The following is a 25061-nucleotide window of genomic DNA, read 5'->3' on the forward strand; positions in this document are numbered from 1 at the left end:
AAGTACTGTTTTGGTTGTATCAGCTTGCTTCAGGAGGAGAGAAACTGAGAGGAGTATGAAAGTATATTTTCCTGTTTCAAGGCTAGAGTATATCTAAATGCTTTTGTGTGTTCTGTGTAAGAAGTCACCTAATAATCTGCAAAGTCTCTTAAGTCTGAGAGCATTTTCAAGACTTGAGTCAGCCAGGATACTGTATCTTTGAAGAAGGTGCCAGTGTAGATACCATGTCCTTTATGCCATTACCAGAAAAATTTAAAGCAAAGCAGTTCCAGTAGTGGGACATGGAATCTGTACAAAGGATGTGACAAGAAGGATGTTTCACCTTTTTTTTTTTTTTTTTTGTCCATGAATTTGTTTTCTGACACTTACACAACTTCCTGATTTTGCTTTCTTCATTCACCATTTGAGCCTGAGGTTGTAGATATTTCGTGTTTAGTGGTATGCCAAGATCTACCTTTCTAACAGAACTATTTTGGTTATTCAGTAGTCATCTTTTCCCTTCCTTATGTTTAATCACATTGACCTCTGCTGAGTTTGATAAAGAATAGGAGATGCTAGCTGTTATGGAGTGTAATGCTGTTTTATCTGAGGGGAAGATAGCAGGTTGCAGCAGGTTGAGGGGCCAAGCAAGCTGGGGAGAAGCAGCAAGTTCCAGGGAGCAGTGTTTTGGATCAGATTGCACTGATAACTCTCACAAATACGTCAGGTATATTGTGAGACTGTTGGAGAACATCTGTTACTTTGGTGATGCTATTGTCCAGCATCGTGACATTTTTAGGGTCATAACCTTTTGTCCAGAGCAACTGTTTTTTACCCTTTTATCTCTGTTTCTGGAAGTTAGCAAAATTTGAAGGTCTGGTTGGTATTTTTCATAGTGTTTGCCAAATTTTAAATTCTAAATATTCAAATTCTGTCGCCTTGCTTAAGTAGGATTAATGAAGAATGGCAGGAGACTGTTGATTGGATTTGCTTTGAATCCAGCCAAGAGCCCTTGACCTTCCCTCATGCTCAAGTATGGTAATGAGACTGTTAGAACTGCTGGTCAGCAGCAACAATACTTTGACAGACTCATCCCAGTAGATACCTGACTTCAGTAGAGCTGAGAAAGCATTCTGTTTTCGTCCCTCCTGAAGTGGGTTCTGTTGGCTGTTTGTCTCTACAACCTTGCCACAAACCAAAGCATGGATATTCATACTATTAGAAGTTTGTTTTTATTGTGTCCATACTATTCCAGCAGATGGAGCAATGAAAATAGGCTTATAACATATTTGACAGCTTTTTCAATAAAAATTAAGGTGTTTTTTTAGTCCATGAGAAAAAGATCTTGGCTTGGTAGCAGATGGAACTGAGCTTTGATTCAGTATTTGCTACTGTTGAAACTTCTACTGAGAAAATGGTGATTAAGGATACATTTAGGTGACAGCTCCTGAATGTGGGAATTCTGACATTTGGTTAGTTGAAATGTGTGTTAAATAGTATCATTCTGCTGCAGTGAGGATTGCACCACTTTGTCTTTGACCTGAGTCTTACACCTGTGTGGACAGTTAACTTTGCAAGAAAACTTCTACAGCCGTTCATTTACAAAACTGGCTTTCACTGAGTTCTGCCTTTAAGGTACTAATGTAAACCTTATGTGTAGGAAATTTGCTTTATTTTAGCACCATTACTATTCAGTCGAAAAAAACTGTTACCTTCTTTTCTTCTAGTCTTAGTTCCATCAGGCTTCTTTTTCTGAATGCTTATGACTGACTGGTTTAAGACCTATTGTGATAATCCTACATGTAAATAGGGGTTTCCTTGGTTTTGTTTTTAAATTTTTTTGGGCCCTGTCAAAGCTTGTTAAGCTTGGGTCTTCCTGGAAGGAGGAATGCCCTGCTGCCACTTCATCAGTGAAAATATGTGGCCTACTTTGCCGTTACAGCATGTAGCCCACAGTTTAAGTACTTAATTTCTTTCTTTTTGGTTTTTTTGGGTTTGGTCAATGGGCTTTTTTCTTGTTTGTTTTGGTTTTGTTTGTTTGTGGGGGTTTTGTTTGGTTTTTTGTTTGTTTGGGGCTTTTTAGTTTTTGTTGAGGGTTTGTTTGTTTTGATTATTTTAAAATTAATGTGCATTTCTAAACATAGAGTTGGGAATCTGAGTGAACCCCAGTGTTAAAAATATCACAATATAAAATTTATTAAGGAAACAGCATTCAGTTAGACAATAGGCAGGCTGATGAAATAAAATAAGATCCCAAGCCATTAAAATTTAAAATATAGATCTTTAGAGTGTACTTTCCATGAAGTATGGTGCTTAGAGATCTTCCTTGGGTAGGTAGGATGGAATCTAGATTAACTGAAAAGTATTCTGAATGAAAAAAGAGTTGTTTTGCTAATTTATTTGTAAATGAAGATATTACTTGTAGGCACTGTTAGTCTAGTTGTTCCTTCTTGGACTGGAAGGTAAAAAACCTCACAGATAATGTAGTAACACTGCCCTGTCCTTAGTGTTGGGTTTGTAGTTTTGTTCTTCCAGTGTCCCCTGAGGTGAGCTCAGAATCCACTAGTCTTCTGTATTGTGTTAATAATTTGTTTTCTGGAGTGTTGTGTGCATGTTGCTTCTGATTCTCAGATAATTTTCTGGTTTTTGTGTGTTTGACTGAAACAATCCTGTGCTGCATGGAAGCATCAGCTCTGTTTTCCGCTTTTCTCATTTAACTGCAGCTTCCCTTCTTTGATCCCAGTCATGAATCTATATCTCCCTTTCCTTGAAAGCATTATTGCATCCCTAGTCCAGGTATGTTTCGTTGAAGGAAAGTATGAGAATGTGTTTTCCTGATTTCAGCCTCTTTGCTGTCTTGCTGAGGCCCATTCTAGTCTTTGTCTAAAGTGCGTTGAGGCAGTTCTCCAAGATCTCTGAAGCCTGAGGCAGGTCACAACCTCTAGGTGTCATAATATGGACAATTCATACTGCAAGCAGAAGTACAGAGTTTGTTTCAGACCTTGGTGACTGCAATGTTGAAATTTCCAAAGTTGCCTATATGAAAACTTGCTTTGTTTATGCCTTTTGTAAATCAAGATTTGTAAGACATTTCTTTCTACTTCTACTCTAAAATAGACAGAAATAGCATCCTTCTTAATTTGCATTGTCCTGTTGTAGGACAACTACATCAATTTCCTAGTGTTTTCTGCTTAGTTTCAGTCCAGAATTACACCACACTTTTATTTCAGACAGCATCCTGAACTTTGTGAATGGGAGATGGATGTGGCTTGCACTAAATTATGAAAAGATGATGTCCACTGTTATTTAATGGGACATGGTTAGTTTTGCATTATTTCTGTAAAGTTCTGCATTCAGCTCTCCCCCTTGTCTGCTGGGCTCTCAGCAGGTACTTACACTAATGGGAAAATATAGAGAGAAATGCATAATGGTCCTGATAATTTCTGCTGGCTTGTAAAATTGCATTTGTCTGTTCTGTTGCAGTTACACAACTCTGATCTTGTGAAGGTGCTTTAGTGACTGACTTTTCACCCCATCCAAATATGGGAACTCTGCTATTTATTCTCCACAGAGTGTTATCTGCATGGATTGATTGGTCACAGTCAGTGGTGTAAGGCTATTGCATTTAAGGATCAGAGTCCTTAAAATGATCTTTTACTCTGAAGGTGAATGAGCTGAAACTGAGAACACTGCTTTAGTACTGTTGTTGTCACAGGCTTTAAGGATGGTATTTTGAGCTTATTTTCAAAATACTTCAGATTCTTATAAACCAGTTGAAGATAAAAGAACATGGTTTCTGCAGTTCTAGGTCTTGTTCATGTAATGATCTAGTTATTCAGAGTACTTTACTTTGATCTGGAACATTACCGTGGAGACAGGTCCTGTCCCTACCCTACCCTCTCCCCTCCCTCCCCCTAGTTTTTGTTTCAACAGAGCTTTTTACAGATAGTAATTTATGTTCTGGTAATCATTACACTAACAATTAATCTAGTTTTACACATATAATTCATAACAGCCTTTTATCAGATATTACTGAAATCTAAAATGGTCACGTGAGTTGGATGTGAATGTTTTCTGATGAGTCTTGAAATTTAAACTTGATCCAGAGAGCAGTTTTCATGAAGCCATTGCATTAGGATCTTTCTTGGCATGTTGGTGTTGAAAGACAATAGAGGCTGAGCAAGAAAAAGACCGTGATATGAGATTACATGTCAATTTGCCAGTTACCCATTTCAAGAAGATATCTTTGAGAAGGATTAATCCAGAAAAGTGATTCAGGAGTTTCAATTGTTAAATTAAAACAGAAACTCCCCTCCCCTACCACTTCCCTCTAGTACAATCACCCTACATATCACTGTTAAATATACAAAAATAATTGTCAAGCATTACCATTCGTAAATCAAGTCAGATTAATCTGCCTGTACACTTTAAAATGCTGCATACCCTATAATAGTGTCTTACTTAACAACAGCAAAGTATTTTCTTCTCTAAAGTTCAGATACATGAAGAATTACAAAAAGACTAACTTCTGCTAATGAGTGCATAATCTAATAGCTGAATTGCCTAAATATCTTAAGGGAAAGAGAAGAATCATGGAATATCCTGAGTGGAAAGGGGCTCATTCACAAAGTCACAAATCCATCTCCTGGCTCTGCACAGAATACCCCCAAAAGTCACACCATGTGCCTGAGAGCATTGTCCAAACGCTTCTTGAGCTCTATCAGGCTTGGTGCAGGACCACTTCCCTGGGGAGCCTGTTCCAGTGCCCAGCCACCTTCTGGGTGAAGAACCTTTCCCTAATATCCAACCTAAGCCTCCCCTGACACAACTTCAGGCCATTCCCTTGGGTCCTGTCACTGGTCACCACAGAGAAGAGATCAGTGCCTGCCTCTTCTCTTCCCTCAGAAGAAGAAGATGAGGACTGCAATGAGGTCTCCCCTCAGTGTCCTCCAGGCTCACAGACCAGGTGACCTCAGCTGCTCCTGATACAGCTTCCCTTCAAGGCCCTTCAGCATCCTCATGGTGCTCCTTTGGACACTCTCTAGCCTTACACGAGGCTGTTGTGGCACCCAGAACTGCCCCCAGCACTCGAGGTGAGGCTGCCCCAGTGCAGAGCAGAGCAGGACAATCCCCTCCCTTGCTTGGCTGGCCATGCTGTGCCTGATGTTCCCAGAACACAGGTGGCCCTCCTGGCTGTCAGGGCGCTGCTGACCATGTTCAACTTGCCATCAGCCAGGACCCCCCAGGTCCCTTTCTGTGGTACTACTTTCCAGCATCTCATTTCCCAGTCTGTCTGCACATCCAAGGTTGTTCCATCTCCACTTCTGCACTTTTGCGAGTGCAGAATCTGGCACTTATTAGAACTTCGTGCAGTTGGTGATTTTCCAGCCCTCCAGTTTATTGAGGTCTCTCTGCAGGGCTGTTCCACCTTTGGAGAAGTCAGCAGCTCCTCCCAGTTTAGTATCATTAGCAGATTTACTTAGTATGCATACTATCAGATAATTAATTTTGTAGGGTTAGTAAAAATTCCATGGCTTTCCCCAGTGTGCTCGCTAATTATTCCTTTCCATGCTTCTTAAGGGATTTTGTAGTGCAAGTTTAAGTAAAGTCTTCTCCTAACAGTTTATTTATTTTGAGTTTTGAAAGAAACTGAATTTGATTGTGGATTTAGTATGTGATTTAGTGTTTCAGGAACACTTTCCTGGAGCTCCTTACTTTGAACATCCAGAATCAAGAATATGAAATCTCCTTTGTTATTTCTTTTCTTGTTTCTGAAGACCATAGAAGGAAAGTATAGCTGTGTCATTGTCTGAAGTTCAAGTAGTCTTGGATAAGATCTGTTTTTGCCTTAAAATCTTTAGCTGTAAGATGGAGGTATTTAATCAGCTTTTTTAAACCTTTCCTTAATGTTTCTTTACAAGCTGCGAGGACTATTTCTTTGTATGCTATTTTAAAAAGCAAATTCTCATACTCTGTGATTTTTTGGTTGTTTTTTTACACCAAACCTAATTGTACTTAAAATGCCAGCATCAAGCATTCCTATGGGGTGTTTTCCTGCAGAAAGCAAAAGTGTTGCCAGTGTTTCTAAAGGGATTCCATTCACCAAGCAGTTTGATTCAATACAGTTCAGAGGTGCCTCTTATTTGGAATGCTGTATGCTGGTGTCTGATTTAGGCTCCTTGGAAGCAATATCACCACCTGTTTTTAGCTTTTCAGAAAGCATATTTTCTGTGAGGCACTGGGATGATAAAGCTTTTCAGCATGTATGTTACCTTGCAGTAACATGCTGGGCCAGATGCAATTGGGTAGCCAACCATTTTTATAATGCCAGATCTGTTTTAGTAAAGGAGTGCCCATTACCACTGTTCATGTACAAGTTAAACATCTTTTCTTTAATGTCACAGGAGAGTGGAACCTAGAAGAAAAAAAAAAAAACAAAATACTTTTAATACTACAAATAATAGTGTCCACAGTATGTTTTGCCAGCTCCAGAATTGGGTATCTTTACTGTCCATAGAAAAGGCACATCTTGACACTGCAGTTTCATGCTAATACCGGTAATAGGATAAGCATTACTGTGGCTTTTGCAAAACATTTTAAACTCCTTTCTTCTCCTTCTGTAATAACGTAATACACATTCTTTAGAACCCCCATGAAGCTCAGGCCTTCTGCTTTCAATGGGCATTCAGGAGTGACTGTGCCATGACAGAGCTACATAATCATCAAAGAATGATACAGTAGTTTTGGTTGAAAGGGACAGTAAAGATTAATTCCAACTCCCCTGCCATGGGCAGAGATGCCACCCACTATATCGGATTACTCAGGGCCCTATCTAACCCTTGAAAAATTTCAGGGATGAGACATCCACTACTTCTCTGGGCAACCTATACTTGTGCCTCATCACCCACTGAGTAAAGAATTTCTTCCTAATATCTAGTATAAATTTCTCTTCTTTTAGTTTAAAAATCTTCTCCCTTGTTTTATCACTATCTGTCAGTCAAAAAAGTCACTCTCTCTGCTGAGAGGTGGCAGTGGAGGTTCCCCCAAGGTGTTCTCTTCTCCAGGCTTTACAACCCCAGGTCTCAGGCTGTCTTCACAAGAGAGGTTTTCCAGCCCTCATCTCTGTGGCCCTCCTCTGGACTTGCTCCAATAGGTTATTGTCCTTCCTGTTCTGGAGGCAACAGAGCTGGATGCAGCACTGAAGGGGGGGACTCACCAGCACAGAGTAGAGGTGCAGAATCCCCTCTCTCACCCTGCTGGCCACACTGCTTTAGATGCAGCCCAGGATGTGGTTGGCTTCATGGGCTGTAAGCACACATTGTTGGCTCATGTCCAGCTTTTCATCCTCCAGTCCTACACAGGGCTGCTCTCACTGGTTTATTCTCCCAGTCTGTACTCATCTGGGTTTGCCCTGACCTAGGGGCTGCACCTCCCCTTGGACTTGTTGAACCTTATGAGATTCCCATGGACTCATTTCTCAAGCTTGTCCAGATCCCTCTGGATGACATCCCTTCCTTCTGTTTTGTGCTGTTCAGCTGCACTGCTCAGATTTGTCATTTGCAATTCTGCTAAGGGAGCACTCAATCCCGGGTAACAATGACTGCAGTCTGCACTTAGACTGTGTAGGGGATTGGTAACTGCTTTGGCCTATAGAAGTTGTCTGCTTCATCTGAAGTGTCACACACTGGAAGTTCAAGCAAGTGTAGATTCAACAGGACTAATTTTTGGGTTGATATCTCCAAGGAAAAAGCATTCATGTAACTTCAAGTGATGGATGTTTTTGTCTGAGTCAGTAGATATACTACTGATCAGAGAAAATTCTGACTGGCAAGCTGTAAGTCTCAGGAGCTTTGAACATTGCAAAATGATAAGAACTCCCCGTTTTCCCCATGTTCATTCCCCTATAAAGAAAGAAGACTGATGAAGTCATAGGTAGGAACTGAAAACTAAAGAGACTAAAGATGGATTTTTTAATTGCTCAGAAGAGCAGCATGGTCACCCAGCAAAGCATCTCAGGTAAATCTTGTTTTCCCTGGTATTCTTCACCTTCCTGGTAAGAACTCTTGTGTAACCAAGTTTTAAAAAAAAAGTCTAAGGTCCTAAAATCATAACAATAATAAAATATGAAATGCATTAAAGTGTATTGAATTCAGAGCAATTCAATGGTCTGTACTCTTTATTTTCCTATTTTAGCTAGATACACAGCTGCTTAGGAAGAACATCTCCAGTTGTGCCAAACCTATGTTCTGATGTTTAGCAGAGTGTAGCTTAATTAAATGTCTGGTGATATTGTTCAGAAAAGTCAGCCAGAAGGAAGGGAAGAAAAAAAAAAAAAAAAGGAAGCACACTGAGTACAGACTTAGGAAATAAACAGGAGGTTTTCCTTTCATTAAGTCCTTTCATTAGGGGAAGAAGCTTTACTGGCTGGTAAGGGTATCAGAGAAACAAAGCAGTCTGACCTTAGAACATTTACACTTGCCTGCTACCACACAACTTTCTGTTAAGCTATACCTGTAGGATAGAGACAGAAGGAAAATAATCAAAATTTCCACTGTGCTGTACCCTGTACAGCACCAATGTTCTATCCTGTATTTTGTGTTTCCCAATACTTAGCAGTTTGAATAGGATTCTGAGTTACTCTTTTTGATAACACAGTCTTAGTTTACTCATTCAGGTAGTCCTTGTGTACCAGCAGCTATTCAAATAACAGATTTTCACATATATTAAAGATTCACCTTTGATATATTCAGAGAGTGCCAAAACTTCTACTCATCTGACAAGGCAATTTCTTCAGATAGATTAATGACTCTAAATCTGTATTCATTCACTGCCAGGTGCTGTCTAAGCAAGTTCCACTGGGAACATTATAGTTTCCTTTCCCTGTGCACTTGACTAAGCACAGAAATCCATGTTGTGATCTTCCTTGTCACTCTCAAAAAGTAAATGCCATACATTTGTTGTATTGTTTGGGTCCTTGCAGTGAATCGTGTTCTCATCATGCTAAATCCCAATTTCTTATTAATGATTATTCTGCTCTTGAATCAGTTCTGGGACTGGTTTAGCTCTGAATCAGGAGACAACATGAGACTTCATGAGAGAGGAAAAGTGCTGGGACAACCAGGTTGTGGAGACTATTGATAGAGAAGCTGAAAGTAGAAGTGAAAACAGAAGATTAGTTCTTTAACCTTTTTTTTTTTGTTTTACAAGTCTGTAGAGGTATACAGAATTCACCATTGTGATTGACATGTGGTAATTATTAGTTAGAATACAAAACCTTCCAAAACTAATTGCAGTGGGTTGACCTGGCTGGATGCCAGATCCCTGCCAAAGGTGTTTTGTATTTCCTCTTCTCATCTGGACATGGGAGAGAGAATATAACAAAAGTCCCATGATTGAGCTTAGGGCAGGGATAGATCATTTGGTGATTACTGTCACAGGCTTGGGGAGGTAGTTTTCTCTTTGACCAATCAAATCAGATTAGGGTTTTGACAAATAAAGCCAAATCTTAAAAACACCTTCCTTCCACCAGGGCCTAACTTTACTCCTACTTTTCTCTACCTCCTCTCCCCCAGTGGTACTGGAGGACAGGAAATGGGGTCTCTTGTTAGTTCACCATTTGTTCTCTCTTGCCACTTGTTCCTCCTCAGGGGGAGCACTTCTCATACTTTCCTCATGTTCCAATGAGAGGTTCCCTCCCACAGAAGAAAATCCACCACAAGCTTTTACAACACGAGTCCTTTCAACAGGTTGCAGTTCCTGTCAGACTGATCCAGTGTGGATGTCTTTCATGGAGTGCAGTCCTTCAGGAGCAGACTGCTCCAGTGCAGGCTCCCCATAGAGTCACAGCCTCCTTTGGGCATCCGTCTGCTCTAGAGTGGGATCCTGCATTGGCTGCAGGTAGATATCTCCTCCACCATGAACTTCCATGGGCTGCATCTCCTGCCTCTCCTTCAGTTATCTTAATGTCTGCAGGGCTGTTTCTCTTACATATTCTCATACTTCTCTCTACTCTGGTTACAATTGTTCTTGTATAGTAATTTTTTTCCTTTCTTAAATCAGAAAATCATAGACTATGCTGAATTGGAATGGACCTGTCAGGATCATTGAATCTAGCTAGCCCTGGACAGAATACCCCAAGAATCACACAGTGTGCCTGAAACTGTTACCTAAATGCTTCTTGAACTCTGTCATGCTTGGTTCTGTGACCGCTTCCTTGGGGAGCCTCTTCCAGTGCTCAGCCACCCTAGAGTTGAAAATCCTTTTTCTGATATCCAACCTAAACCTTGCCTGATTCAGATTCATGCCATTTCCTCAAGTTCCATCTTGAGAGTAAAGAGGTGGCCACCTCCTCCTCTGCTGTTTTCCCACCATTGCTGATGCGCTTGGCCTTGGCCAGCAGCCAGATCCGTCTTGGAGCCATTTGGCACTTGTTCTGTTGAACTTGGGGGACACTTCTTGAAGCTTCTCAGAGAAGTCACCTCTGCAGGTCCCACTCTGCTACCAAAACCTTGCCACATAGACTCAAATGTAATAACCAACAAGTTTATTTTTGGTCAGCAGTTCAGTACTTCTCCCATATTGTTCACAGTTCAATTTTATTTACAGCATCACCTTAAGAAGCATAACTTATTATTGAATAAATATACAAAAGTCAGTATCAACAGAACATTTCCAACTTTATTTTGGTCTCTTACAGACATTCCTAAGCTTAGGCAATTGAATTAAATTATTTTCCATGACTCACATAAGTCAATGGAGAGCACTGATTAACTTCAGTCTAGTCACTACATTTCAAGGTCATTTATGTGTTGACATACACTGAATGTTTTGAAATACCATCACTCCACTCCTGACGTGATAGTAACCATATTTAAATTTATGTCAGAAGTGTTACACTTAAGGCACAGTCCAGTATTGTTTTTTTTCTGCTAGGAAGCTTGTGAAGCTGTTTTTGTGCTGTATTCTTATATATTAGGATGAAAGAAATTGTTCATTTTCTGCTTCCCGTATTACACAGTTCTTGTTCATTCTCTGCTTCCCATATTGCACCGTTCTGGTGGGATTCTTTTTTTTTGTTTGTTTGTTTTATATCTTTTAAGTCTGTCTTACTAATACATCAGAAATTTTCTTGTGCAACTGTGACACTAGTCATTGTCAATACACATTTTGTATATGTTCGTAGTAAATCCATATTGATAGTTAAAACACAGAATGACAGCTTATTTCTGAAAAAGACTTTACAGGTTTTTAAGATGGAGACTGACAGGCAGTTCTGCCTTAGAAAAAGTCTCACTGTCACATCTAATGTTGCCAATATCACAAGCTATCACAGCGGAATAATAGCCATGCTCATAAATCGTTATATCACAGCTCGTGAATGGACAAATGTTCTCATCCCAGTCACTCAGTTCTTTTAGCAATCGTAGCAAATTATGTTTCACCTGCTCGTCAAACTAAAGGTTAGGAAGGAAATGCACAGACAGTGGAAGGTAGGGGCACAGCGCGGGAAAGACATGGAACAGGTCTAGAGAAGGACTCCAAGGACCATCAGGGGGTTGGGAGACCTGTGCAGTAGGGAAAGGCTGAGAGGGCTGGTGTGATCCAGCATGGAAGAAGTAAGGCTTTGAGGAGATGTTATTGCAGCTTTTCAATACCTGAAAGAAGACCTATAGGGAAGACAGGGACAAACTTCTAAGCCAGGCCTATTGAGATAGGACAAGGTGTAATGACTTTAAGAAAGAAGGATGGTTTAGGTTACATGCACAGAAGAAGTTTTTTACAGTGCAGGTGGTAGAACACTGGAACAGGTTGCCTAGAAAGTAGTGAGTGCCCCATCCCTTTAAACATTCCAAGTGAGATTGGATGGGGCCATGAGCATCCTGATTTAATTGAAGATGTTCTTGCCCATGGTGAGGACATTGGATAAGATAACCTTTTTAAGGTACCTTCCAACCCAAATCGTTCTATGATTCTGAAAGGCATGGTGAAGCATGTGCTTACCTGGGCTTGCAGGTGGGCTACAAAAAGCTTGTTGCTTCCACATATGCAGTCTTTGTCATACATACCCTCAGTATGAAATGTGGCTGTTTGAAGACACACTTTGTTTCTTAAAAGCACTTTAGTAACCCTAAAATAATTTGTGTAATGCAGCTATGCATTTGCTCTAAAATTTGAAGCTAGTATGAAAATCTTAAAACAGAATTGAAAATTTACTGAGAAACAAATGATAATTGTTACGTGGTTTTATTTTAAAGTGAGGCAATGTGAGATGGGAATCTTCAGCTGATTAACTAATTTGACATCAAAGATGATAGTAAATGCCAGAGGACTGCTTCACATTCCTTCTTTTTCTTGTACTATATGTTCTTTTCAACTCTCTACTTCCAAGTTGACTGAGACAAAAGGAGACAAGACTGTGATCTTTTTTGATGGGAGAAGCATATGGCTGACAGAACTAATCACAAAATCTATAAAGACCAAGGGTCGTCTTACTCAGCTCTTAAGCCATCTGCCTGTAATTTTGGTGTTACAGCAAGAATTCTATCCAGACCTATGTTACTATCTTCTGTCAGTGTAGCTAAGTCGTTGAACAGCCTGCATTCCATAAATAACCTTGTCCAGTCATACCTGAAATTTTTTTCTTAAACTAAGACTTTGAGATGCAGTGTTATATCTTTATTTATTTTAATGCTTGGATATAAGATTCTGGGCTGCCTGTCTGTCTCAAGTGGTTGGTGTTTGTTTAGCACAAAGTCCTTTGCGATTTCTGCTTGTCACCTCTCAAACCTTTGATAATTGGTTTTACTTTTTTTAAATATTTTTCTTCTTTTTCTCATTTTGTTGCTTTTTTATTTGTCAGAGGTACCACTTCCACTATGAATCCCATGGAATTTTTGTTGCTATATGTGGGATAATTAGTTTCTATGAAGAATAGTTTTTTTTGTCTTTTAGCCAACAGTACAGTTTTTCTATTCTCTTGGCTAAAAGAATGGATTAAAGATATTTCATACTTCTGCAATACCATGGAATAGTTTGTGAAGAAAAAATGGTCCTGAAGTTTTACCTGCATGTGATCTTTATTTTTGTCTAAACTGGTTGACTAATCCATCTGGTTTTGACAGAAGTAACTTAATAAGTGTGTATCTCTGCTTGATTAAATTGAAGCTGTTGCTTTGTCCCTTTTGTAGCTGTAGCCAGGCATTCTAATGGAGTAATGTTTTTCCATAATGCAGTGTTTAATATTTTCATTCTAGAGTTTATCCTAATAGTGACTAGCCTACTATATCCTAATCAGACTTTGGTTCTCACTGATTTCTTTCATGCCGAGAAGATAGTGCTGGATGATAAGCAGTTATAGTAACTATTGTATTTGTCTGTGGCTGTTAGCAGTAATGATTTTTTTGTGGTTTGCAAAAATTTTAAAACATGAAAATTAAAGAAGGATTCCTTTGGCTTCTTTTCTCCCCAGGCACAATTTTAAATCATCATAACAATTTATGAATGACTGAATTTCTTAAAGATGTGTATACCTACCAATGGATGGCAGTTATGTAAAGCAATCAGAGTTTGACATACTTTACTGGTGCAAGAATGATGTGAAGATTTTACTTTTAATTTGGAGGCTGTCTCAAAATTACTTGATTTGACTTGCCAAGTACTATAGTAATACTTGTGATGGCTCACAACTAAGTTATGAGGTTGAGAGAAGTTTGTATTAAGTTTTTAATTTAAAATAATAAACCCTCCTTTCCCCTCCTTCTCCCAGAAGAGGTTCTGGCAAATGTAGTGCTGTGCAAGTGAAGTGAGTTTTATTTGTATGTTGTTTAGAAGTTGGTATTTAAATCATATAGTGTAGGTAAAGTTGTAGCATTGTCTCAAGTATTTATTCATTGGATGGCTTCCTGGTTTATAAAGTTACTGCATTCTAAAGGACATGTTTGTTTCTGTATCAATACCTTTGTAATTCCAGAGCATTCTAACAAATGCTTCTTTATTACTGAAATATATACATAAAAGACAAGATTTAAAAGTCTATGAAGGCACTCTGGTTTTGGCACTCAAAATCAGTTGATTCAAATTTTTTTTTAAGATGGGGGATTGTTTGGCTGATGAAATTAATTTTAATTTCTGATCAGCCAAACAATCCCCTATCTTCTGAAAAGCTCTGTTTCTCTTCTGTTATCAAGTGACCAATGTCTGTCAGCCAGCTGTCAGTCAGACATCACAGTGTTGTGAGAGTCTTGGTGTTGTGATTCAGTAGCTTTAGTTTTAAAGTACTTTATATTTGAAAGTTGTATCTCTTATTTTGCTTATTTCTGTTAGGTTAATAATAGTTTTTTTTAAAGTACTTTATATTTGAAAGTTGTATCTCTTATTTTGCTTATTTCTGTTAGGTTAATAATAGTTTTGAAGGGCTGGAATAGATTCCTGTGTAGACTAATTCTTGGCACAAAGGAATTCCTTATTTTGCCCAAATCAGGACTTCATAGAAAAAAATTCAACAAGTGGCTAAATGCTGATTAAAATTAGTTTCCAGTGCTATTAGTGTTGCTGTAAACTAAATTTAAATTTGTTTATATTGCAAACTAACCCTTCTATATAGAACATTCAGATCTTTCAGCATGCACATATGTCAGATGTAATACCAAATTACTCCTGCCTTGTTTAAGAACAAAACATGAATCTACTCCACTAGAAATGAAAAATCTAGACCGTTCTTTTTCCATTCCTCTCCCTGGCCCAGTAACTTAGAGGAAGTTCAGTGAACAGAGCTCAAGCTGTTGCCTGAACTTAAATTCTTACTCAACTCAGGTCAGTTCTGGTTGCATTTATTTTTTAGCTCATACTGTGTAATCCTTTCCTGTTATCATTGTCTAAAGATGTTTTTCCTGCTTCTTCTAGCTATTAATTTAAGAGATCAGAATTTTGCATTTCTAAAGGGATTGAAATGCCTTACTTCTTAGAAAAATTGAACACTATATTAATGTGGGGAATAGGGGTAGAGGTTTTACTGCACAGTCCCTACATCATTTCCATATCCTCCTGTGGTGAAATGGGCTTTGTCACCAGTTCCTTACAGTAAGAGTATTGCAGTAAGCCTGTCAGTATAATCAGAAGGTCTGAATGTCTCTGGCTGACAAACATCTTTAATTGAGTTTCTTGTATCGCATGACTTCAGATCTGTTCCTTGCTTATATGTCTATTCAAAACTTTCTCTTAAAATGTAAAGTTTGTAATGCAGTATTCTAACTTTGTATAAACAGAAATAATGTATCACAGAATCACACAATATATTGAGTTTGAAGGGACCAACAAAGATCACCAAGTCCATCTCCTGGCTCTGCACAGAATACCCCCAAAAGTCACACCATGTGCCTGAGAGCATTGTCCAAACGCTTCTTGAGCTCTATCAGGCTCGGTGCTGTGACCACTTCCCTGGGGAGCCTGTTCCAGTGCCCAGCCACCTTCTGGGTGAAGAACCTTTCCCTGATATCCAACCTAAGCCTCCCCTGACACAACTTCAGGCCATTCCCTTGGGTCCTGTCACTGGTCACCACAGAGAAGAGATCAGTGCCTGCCTCTTCCCTCAGAAGAAGATGAGGACTGCAATGAGGTCTCCCCTCAGTGTCCTCCAGGCTCACAGACCAGGTGACCTCAGCTGCTCCTGATACAGCTTCCCTTCAAGGCCCTTCAGCATCCTCATGGTGCTCCTTTGGACACTCTCTAGCCTTACACGAGGCTGTTGTGGCACCCAGAACTGCCCCCAGCACTCGAGGTGAGGCTGCCCCAGTGCAGAGCAGAGCAGGACAATCCCCTCCCTTGCTTGGCTGGCCATGCTGTGCCTGATGTTCCCAGGACACAGGTGGCCCTCCTGGCTGTCAGGGCGCTGCTGACCATGTTCAACTTGCCATCAGCCAGGACCCCCCAGGTCCCTTTCTGTGGTACTACTTTCCAGCATCTCATTTCCCAGTCTGTCTGCACATCCAAGGTTGTTCCATCTCCAGCCTCAGAATCTGGCACTTAGCCTTGTTGAACTTTATATCGTTGATGAGTAATCTGTGTACTCTGAACCTGAAAAGGTTTGCTGGAATTGATGGGTGTAGCTGGAAGGAGAGATAAAGAAATGAAGATTAATATCTATATATAAGCTTTGATCTTGTGGCATTTTCTGGAAATCTGTTTTATTTTTGTGAGCTGATTGAAGATTGACTGTAATAACTTTCTTTTGCAGATGAGCCAACACGTTCCTTGAGTGGTCTTATCTTGAAGAATAACGTAAAAGCACATTTTCACAACTTTCCAAATGGGGTAACTGACTTCATTAAAAGTGAATGTCTGAACAACATTGGTGATTCCTCCCCCTTAATTAGAGCTACTGTAGGTAAGTTCGTTCTTAATGCTGACCTCTGCATACTGAAGATGTTTCTGATATGGGTGAAAGCTGTAGTAGGGATATAAGGAGTTACTAAATCAGTAAAATTTTGCATTTCTCATAATTGTCACAACCTCAACATGTTTCAATGAAACTTTTCTTTATTGTGAGTATAAAGATGTCATACTTTAGATCCCTGTTATCTCAGTTCATATTTCTTGAAATGTTATATTTCAGTCTTCCTAAATTTAGCTTGCTGCCAGCTTATATACCTAAAAACAAGAACATGGTAAAGGCCTGACTTAAGAACTATTGCAGTGCTCTGATTGCATCAGTGAAATGCTTCTGTTAGCTGATTTTCTACACTCCGCCCCCTATATGCATACATATGCACATCCCCTCAGTGCATCCATCCATCCATGCATAATGCATTCACATAGAGTTTCTGTCAGAAAACAGTAGGTAAGTGTGGTATACAGAACTTCATAGTATCATAAAATCATGAAATATTCTCAGAAGAGACCTTAAAGATGATCTAGTTCAAGTGAGAAGTTTTATTTGTTACATGAATTTTTTACTTCATAAATACCTCGTCCTGATACACTTCTTTCATAAAATACATTTATTTGTATTTTTTTTACTTAGTTCAAGGTAAAGTTGCTTTTTGGTCTGTTCTTTGATAATATGATTTCCTCCAATGTTGTAGTAATTTTCCTGGTCTGATCAAAAACTAGAAAAACATAAAATACGTATTTGAATACGGAAATGGGTATGGGTGTTAGTTCAGAAAGAAATTTATCATTTGCTTTTTCTATAGGATTCCTTCTCCAGGCATTCAGGTTATGGACTAAAGACTAGTGAAAATTACTCATTTCTTTGAATAAATTCCTGCTGTCTTGCCAGTTGTGAAGCTGATTTACTATAAATTCTATTAATGACTAATGTTCCTAATGAGAGTAGAAATAAGTCTGAGTGGCAGGTACCCTTTGAATTTCAAGCTGTAGAAGTCATGTTCACTTCTTTGTTCATAGGAGTTCTCAGTGGATTACAATGGAACTAGTTAAAGAACGTATTCCAGCTCCATTTGGTTTGCTATCTTAGAGTTGTTTGGTGATCATCTGTGAGATATTTTTTGAGGGAGTTAGGGGTTGTTTGTTTTCAAGAAGTTGCTCTTTAATTTTTCCTGATAGGAGATGCTTGTGGATTAGTAGCTTAATTATTGTTCAGCTTTAAGTGATCTTTGCAGGGATTATTAGGCATAAATGAACTCTGAAGATGAGTAGCAGCTGATTAACTGCATGCTTGCGTAAGTGTTGCTGTTTCACATGTGTTCGGCACCTTTCTGTTTGATTTGCTGGATCCTTGTAGCTGTCTGACCTTGGTCCAATACCCACTGGATTCTTGGTACTAGTGAAGTGTAAAGAGGTTACAGCCTTCTTAGCGTGAGTTGGCAGGTGGAAATTAGAGCTGCTCTTTCTGCTGAGTACATGTTTTTGCAGTTCAAACACTATAATTTTTATTGCAAATGGTATCTCAGGAATTCTGAGACCAAGAACATCAAAATGGCATCAGAGAAGGTTTAATGCAGTATTCACTCTCCTTTGTGGTCTCTAACATAGTTTTAGTCAGACAGAAGATACCTTTTTGCCCAGATGGAGGCCAGCTGGAAAATCCCATCTTCAGAAGTCACCTTGCTGAGGAGAATGAACACATGAGACCAAATGATAACTGCACATTGTTTTATCCTTACTTAGCTTGTCCTTATTCTAATCCCCAAGTGAGTAACGGAGTGTATCTTCTCTGTGCTGTTTACCAGTTGTATAGGTTTTAAAACCCCATGTGCTAATTTTGAAATATAGATTCAAGCTGCCTTTGTCAAGGACCCACAGATCTACCAGGATATAAATACATCTCTTAAGAAAGTGTCTGCAACTGTTCTTGAAACTTTCTAGAGACTCTAGACTTTAGTATAACTCCTAATTGAAAGCAAGGAGGGAAAATAGTTAAGTATTTTAAAGTAGTGGAGGAATTGGAGAGTTTCGATGCAGGAGGAGGTTGAAAGCTAACAATTGCCCTTTAAGGGGGAATTTAGTTATGAAGTTCAGCTTTTAAAAGTTGAAGTTCAGCTTCAGGAGTTACAGAGGCAAAGCACCATCTGTACAGAAAATTTATAATGGCATGTATAGTCTGAATTGCAGGCCAGACCATTTAATCCTCTGAAACCAGTTCTAGGACATTGAAAAGATCCAGCATATTGCATCAAAGGAATAATGCAAAATATTTATTAGTTACTGTGTGTCCTGTCCAGGATGTCCTTTGCTCTGTAATGTCCTTTATTCTTTTGTATTTAACAAGAATTTTAGCATTTTATTCCAAAAATTATATATTGTAGCTCAAGGAAGAAGCTTGGGAAATTTTTTCCATTATTTTTTGCTTGGGAGATTTCTAGTTGTAGTAGTGTTGAGTTCTTCAGTGTTTATACTTACTGGAAGTAACTGCTAGTAGCATAAAGGATTGTGTTAGCTGTTACATTTTGCATTGAGGCAAAAATGGACTCATACCAATTCAGTCCTAGTTTTATAAGTAGGACTGAATTTCTCTGTCCCTGTCACCTAATTAGTTTCTCCCAGGATTTCTATATGTGCTGGAAACAGAATTAGTGATTCTTTGGGCTGACCTGTCTGTTTGCTGGCTCTTACAGCTCCTAACTGGATGACCCACCATTGTGTTTAAGCTCTTAGTAGGTATCTTGGTCTTAGAATATGTCCTTAATGGTTTACGTAAACACAGTAAAGTTGTAAACATATAATTTATCACTAGGTTGTAAGTTTATTGAATGACAGATTCCCACATTCATGCTTTCATATCATATTAAAAAAGGAAGTGGCTTCAGTCCAGAGTTTTACAGTGTTCAGTAAATTTAGAGCCAAAGCTGCCCTGCTGTGTTATAAATTATACAGGTATGTAAATGTTATAAATTATAATTTCCTTAAGTGAAGTTTCTCAGTGCTTGATTTCTAATACTTGAGCCCTTCATGGCAGCAGGAAGGAGCGGCCCACCTTTGCTGTTCAAAGCCCTTCAAACAGCATTGTAATTAAATGTACTTCCTCTTTTTATGCATGCTAGTCTTTAACAAAACCGTAACTTTCTTAGCTCTTTAGATATTTGAGAGGACAAAAATATCAAAAATTTATATGAAAGAACTGAAAGCATATGAGATCTCATTTTCTCCATTCTTCTGTTTCTTTTAGGCATTCTGATAACAACCATTGCCTCAAAAGGGGAGTTACAGAATTGGCCTGAACTCTTGCCAAAGCTTTGCAGCCTGTTGGATTCTGAAGATTACAATACCTGTGAGGTAAGGAGATTTATAGAAAATAGAAGAGGATCATTTGAATTTCATTATTTTTTCTCTCACTGGGGACACTGTATATGTATTGTGTCTATGTCTGTATGTATTTATACATGCCCATGTGTTCTCCCTGCAGAACGGCGGCTCAGATTTGATAATTTTTCTTCTACCTGTGGTCCATGTTCTTATTGTTCATTCAAACAAATTGATTTTCTTTGCATAAAAGTGGAATAAGATTGCAGATGAATAATCATTGTATCTTAGCTCAGATGTCTCCTGAAATTACTTTGATGCCTCATCTTATAGGCACCATTAACATCATTAAGCTGATGTTTAATTTTGTCTTATGTAAAAGCACTGTTCATTATTTTTGTAACTTAACCTAGAAGAGTGTTCAATTGCTATATCAAGGTGAAATGAACTGTTTTGTTTAGTCTGTATGAAGGGAAATAAGTAACATCTCCATGAAATGTGAAACATGTAGTATAAAGGGAACTTCAGGGACAACTAATGATCCAAGATGCCACATTGTTGTGTAGAGTTTTGTACTTTCTTCTCTCTGGGATAAAACCCACATTTGACAATAAAACTCAAATTGACCATATCTCTCTTTTGTCCTGTAGTGAATTATGAAAGGAAATACAGTTATACATACAATTAATATGGATACTTCTGCTCATTCTACTTACTTATCAAATAAAATTAGCTTTTAAGTGTTCTTTGAAATATATTTGGATAGATGAACATCAAATCAAAATAAAATTATCACTTAGTCATTGCTGACTCTCCCAGCTTGAGAACTGACAGATACTCAGATGCTGGTGTAAATAAAATGCCTTTAAGAATACTTCAATTTAATCATTAATTAGTTATCTGCATTTACACTGTTAACTAGCTACATTTACTGTGTTGTGCTGAAATTACCCATTCTATATGTAGTCTTAAATTTTGTTTTCTTTAGAATGCGTAAGAAGATATTTATTCATTCATTTTTAAACAGGGTGCTTTTGGCGCTCTTCAGAAGATATGTGAAGATTCTGCTGAAATTTTAGATAGTGATGTGTTGGACCGGCCACTCAATATCATGATACCTAAGTTCTTGCAGTTCTTCAAGCACAGCAGCCCGAAAATACGGTAGGTTTATGAGTTGTACTTACAGTTACCTGTTAAAATTCTATTTATGTTAGCAGCAAGGCTGCTATTTTCTAGATCTGTTTAAAGCTTGCTTAGCTTTTATAAATGATCCTGCAGAGACCCACAGAGATTCCATGCATCAGTAATTTTCATTTTATCTTTGAATGAACTGAACTTAAATGATGAAGTTTATCTTTATAGTTAATACAAGAGTCTCACTTCTTCATACAATCAGTCAGTGATTGTGAAAATCAAATAGCTTCTTTTAAGTTTTTGCATATTATTACAAAAAATTCAGTGCTGTGCTTAGAACTTACTATTCTGATGAGAATTTTACATTTCTTTTGTAATGGCTTCAGCAATGAAAATTCTTTTGCTGACAAAAATTTCTGAGTTCTGACAGAAGAAAAAAAATCTGAATTTAACTGAACTTCCAGCTGAATCAAATTAGATGGATTCATCATCCCTTCACTTTTAAACTATATTAATCTCTCCAAAGTAACAGTACAAAAGAAAAATTCCAGAATTAAATTGTTACTGCTAGTATTCATTAAAAAGAACAGTAGCTTTTACCCTGAATTGAGCCAACAGAATGCCCCTGCCACAAAGAAGGCTAATGGTGTCCTGGGCTTGAGTATTGCCAGCTGGTTTGAGGAAGGTGATCCTTACCTTCATCTCCCAGGTTAGATAATACCTGAAGTACTGTGCCCAGTTCTGGAGTGTTCAGTACAAGAGATGCATGGATATACTGGAAGGACTCCAGCAAAGGGCCATATCAGGAAAGGCCAAGAGAGTTGGGACTCACCAACATGTGTAAATACTTGAAGAGAGTGATAAAAAAAAAAGGCACAGGCTCTTTCCTTTGGTGCCCAGTGACAGAACCAGAGGCAGTGGCCACAAACAGAAACTCAGAATGTTCCTTCTGAATATCAGAAAAGAGCTTTTTTACTGGGAGGATGACCAGTCACTGGCAAAGGTTACCCAGAAAGGTGATGGAGTCTCCATCCTTGGAGATACTCAGTAGCCAGCTGGACATGGTCCTGGGTGACTGGCTGTAGGTGGCCCTGCTTGAGCACAGGCATTGACCAGATGACTTTCAGAGGTGTTTTCCAGCCTCAGCCATTCTGTGATTCTTTGTGATTCTGTGAAATGTGTTTTATCTTCTCTTTGAAAATTATATTTGACAGCTTTAAGGTGGCAATTCTTTATTGCCAAGAGTAGTAGATAGTGAAGACCAAGACTAACGATAGGATTCTAATACAGTTTAAAAAGTCATCTATAAAAGATGCTCACTAAGGACATTATGAAACAAAGTGTGAGCTTGGTTTTGTGGAAAGATAAACTTAATAATTCTCTGGAGCTGGAAGAGAGGCAGAAAAACATGCTTTTTTCCTTGCCACACTGTACAGTCTTTCACTTTTTTCCTGTGTTGCTACGTTCATGGCTTTGACAAATCAGTTTCAATTTTAAAGGCTACCTGCCTACCCATGGCCTAATTTCAGTACATAGTGCTGAGGTACAAAAAGGACTAGTAATGTCAGTGCAATACTTTAAATCTATCAAAAGACAAGTTTTGATAGATTGTTTTATGACACAGTCTTCCAAGAAATGTCTAAACAGAAATTTGATGTTACAGTAGTAAAAATACTGGAATGAATCTACAAAGGGTTCTACAGATAGTTTTGCCATATGCCTCTGCCTTGAGAATTTGACTTTTGTGTCTGAGAATGAAAAAGACCTGTAAGTAATGGCTCGGCATGAAATTGAATAGAAGAACAGTGCTTCATTTCTTAGAATGTTTCTTCCACAAGTATTTTAGAAGGTATCCAACTGCAAGTGTGTTTTTTTTCTAAGCTACATCTATATTGTGAACACATTCTAGTCTCAGTAAATTGTAAACGACATATTGCAAAGACAGTTGCATATTTAACAACAAAGAAGGTTGAGCTAATATACCTCTATATTGACTTTTATGGAATTATTATCTGAGAAGATCACAGTCTTAAAATGCTCAAAAAGAACATACATACTGTTCAGAAAAAAATGCCAGCTGTAGTCATCCTAGCCTATTTACTGAATACTTTATTTTTAAATATTATTAGGTATATCAGAGTATAAGGCAGTACTTAAAATTTAGTTCAGTAATTTTTTGTGGTAATGCTACAGATGCATAGATTTGTTCTCTCTTGCCTTTGAAGATATTTGGTGTATGTTTTTTATGCCTGAGTACATGTTAAAAATGTTTTAACTCATGAAACATATATATTAACTGTTTCTGTTGTAGGTCTCATGCAGTGGCATGTGTCAATCAATTTATCATCAGCAGAACTCAAGCTCTTATGTTGCACATAGATTCATTTATTGAGGTGGGTGTGTATTCTTGGTTGGAGGTTTAGGTCAAATTACCTATTTGATTTATCAGGAGTTTTGAACTATGTCTTACAACCATCTCTACCCCTGAACTTTCCATTTCTTATTGCCCATTCTTAGCTTAAGCCCCCCTGGATTGAAGTTCACTCTGTATACTTGTGTTCAGAGCTAACCACAATGTAAGCAAAAGAAGTAGGTGTATTTCAAAATATGCTTCCTTTTCCTAAGCAGGGAAAGCTCTTGTTGTGTAAAGGTGCAAAATTAATGGCAGCAGTCTGTCCCTTACCTGTCCTGAGAAGTGCATGTTGCTGGGTCTGTCTGCCTGCCTGAATAGTGTTACTGAACTTGGATGAGAAGTGTTACTGAACTTGGGTTCTCTAGAGTATTTTATTTGCTCATCTTTTGTACTGACACAATTTAGATTAGGAGCAAATATATCCAGAAGTACTGTTCTTGTGCCAGTGTTAATACACAGTGTCATATTTATGTATAAAAATATACCCAGAGAGACTAAAGAGTTGATTTTCTAACCCATATGTCTTTAAAAAATAAAATAGTATTCTAAAGTGTGCATTGGACAAGTACAAAGGTACATCTGTCTCCTTTAGTCAGCCAGTTATGTCAATTCTAATACAAGCTGAACATGATGAATTGAGGTTTTTTCAACTGCTACTACTTTCTAACAGAATCTTTTTGCACTGGCTGGTGATGAGGAGCCTGAAGTACGCAAAAATGTTTGCCGTGCTCTTGTAATGTTGCTGGAAGTTCGAATGGATCGCCTTCTTCCTCATATGATTAGTATAGTTGAGGTGAGTCTCATTTCCTTGATGTTCTGCAGATTTCCCTGTTTGACATTGCAGAAATAATAAATAAAAAGCATTCATCAGAACAGGTGTGTTGCTCTTGCACTTGCTAGCTCTTTGTTTCCCTTTAAGACTGAGATTGCAAAACATTATTCTTATCTAATTTCAGATTGACATTGTGTTTGACAGGCAGTGCACATGGCAGTTGTTTATTCTTCATTAAATCAATTATCCCAAAATGCCTGGGATCACAGCCAGGCATTGCTTGACCCTAAGTGAGAAGATTATGTTAAAAATCTAGGACTAGTGCTGAATCTGCTCCAGTTTACACATTGAAGCTGTCACTATTTCGGGTGTGTTGACCATAACCAGGATAAAGCATGTTATTTTACATTGCTGAGGTGCTCTTTGAGCTGCTAATGAAAAGTTCCAACATAAATGTTCTGTTTTATACAAGATTTATTTTTATATTGTGTAGTACATGCTTCAAAGGACCCAGGATCAAGATGAAAACGTGGCTCTGGAGGCATGTGAATTTTGGCTGACTTTGGCTGAGCAGCCAATTTGTAAGGAGGTATTATGTCGGCATCTTACTAAGTAAGTATCAAGAATTACAGCTCATATTTATTTTCAGACAGTCCTCTTAAAATTTCAGTTGACTTGTTCATGGATACTCTTAGAGACAGTGTATATGGCTTGCAGTATGCTTAGAAGAATTCCATATCTAGTTCTTGTGTATAGTAAAATTGAAAAGACTTCTGTGTGTTTTAGACCCCCCTTGAACTCTAGAAACAATTTAACTGTGTCACTGTAGTGCTTACCTTGAATTGAACAAGTCGTTACACTTCACATGAATGCCAAGATACAGTAAAATGCACTTAAGTGAACAACTCCTCCTGACATTACCCATAATATCTGGTGTACAATGAACATGTCGTCTTGACTACTGCTATGTAGGCATCTCTGTGCAGTGCTTCAATGTGCATTGTCATGCAAAGGGTTCTTCATTTTAAAAAGAGCATAAAACAAAATGACAGAGCTTGGATTTAG

At 38.3% G+C, this 25061-nt stretch overlaps 1 protein-coding gene across 4 annotated transcripts in view; it reads left to right on the plus strand.

Moving 5' to 3' along the window:
* The window catches only part of TNPO1 (transportin 1), a 73362-nt gene that overhangs the window by 20814 nt on the left and 27487 nt on the right, over positions 1-25061 (plus strand). For all 4 annotated transcript variants that reach the window (XM_050986642.1, XM_050986643.1, XM_050986641.1 and 1 more), the window contains exons 4-9: positions 16211-16360; positions 19604-19710; positions 20705-20838; positions 23123-23204; positions 23895-24017; positions 24490-24608. In XM_050986642.1, the coding sequence (XP_050842599.1) occupies positions 16211-16360; positions 19604-19710; positions 20705-20838; positions 23123-23204; positions 23895-24017; positions 24490-24608 (715 nt within the window). The remainder of the gene's footprint in view (positions 1-16210; positions 16361-19603; positions 19711-20704; positions 20839-23122; positions 23205-23894; positions 24018-24489; positions 24609-25061) is intronic.

The sequence above is a fragment of the Serinus canaria genome, chromosome Z, assembly GCF_022539315.1.
Source record: "Serinus canaria isolate serCan28SL12 chromosome Z, serCan2020, whole genome shotgun sequence".
Lineage (NCBI taxonomy): Eukaryota > Metazoa > Chordata > Aves > Passeriformes > Fringillidae > Serinus > Serinus canaria.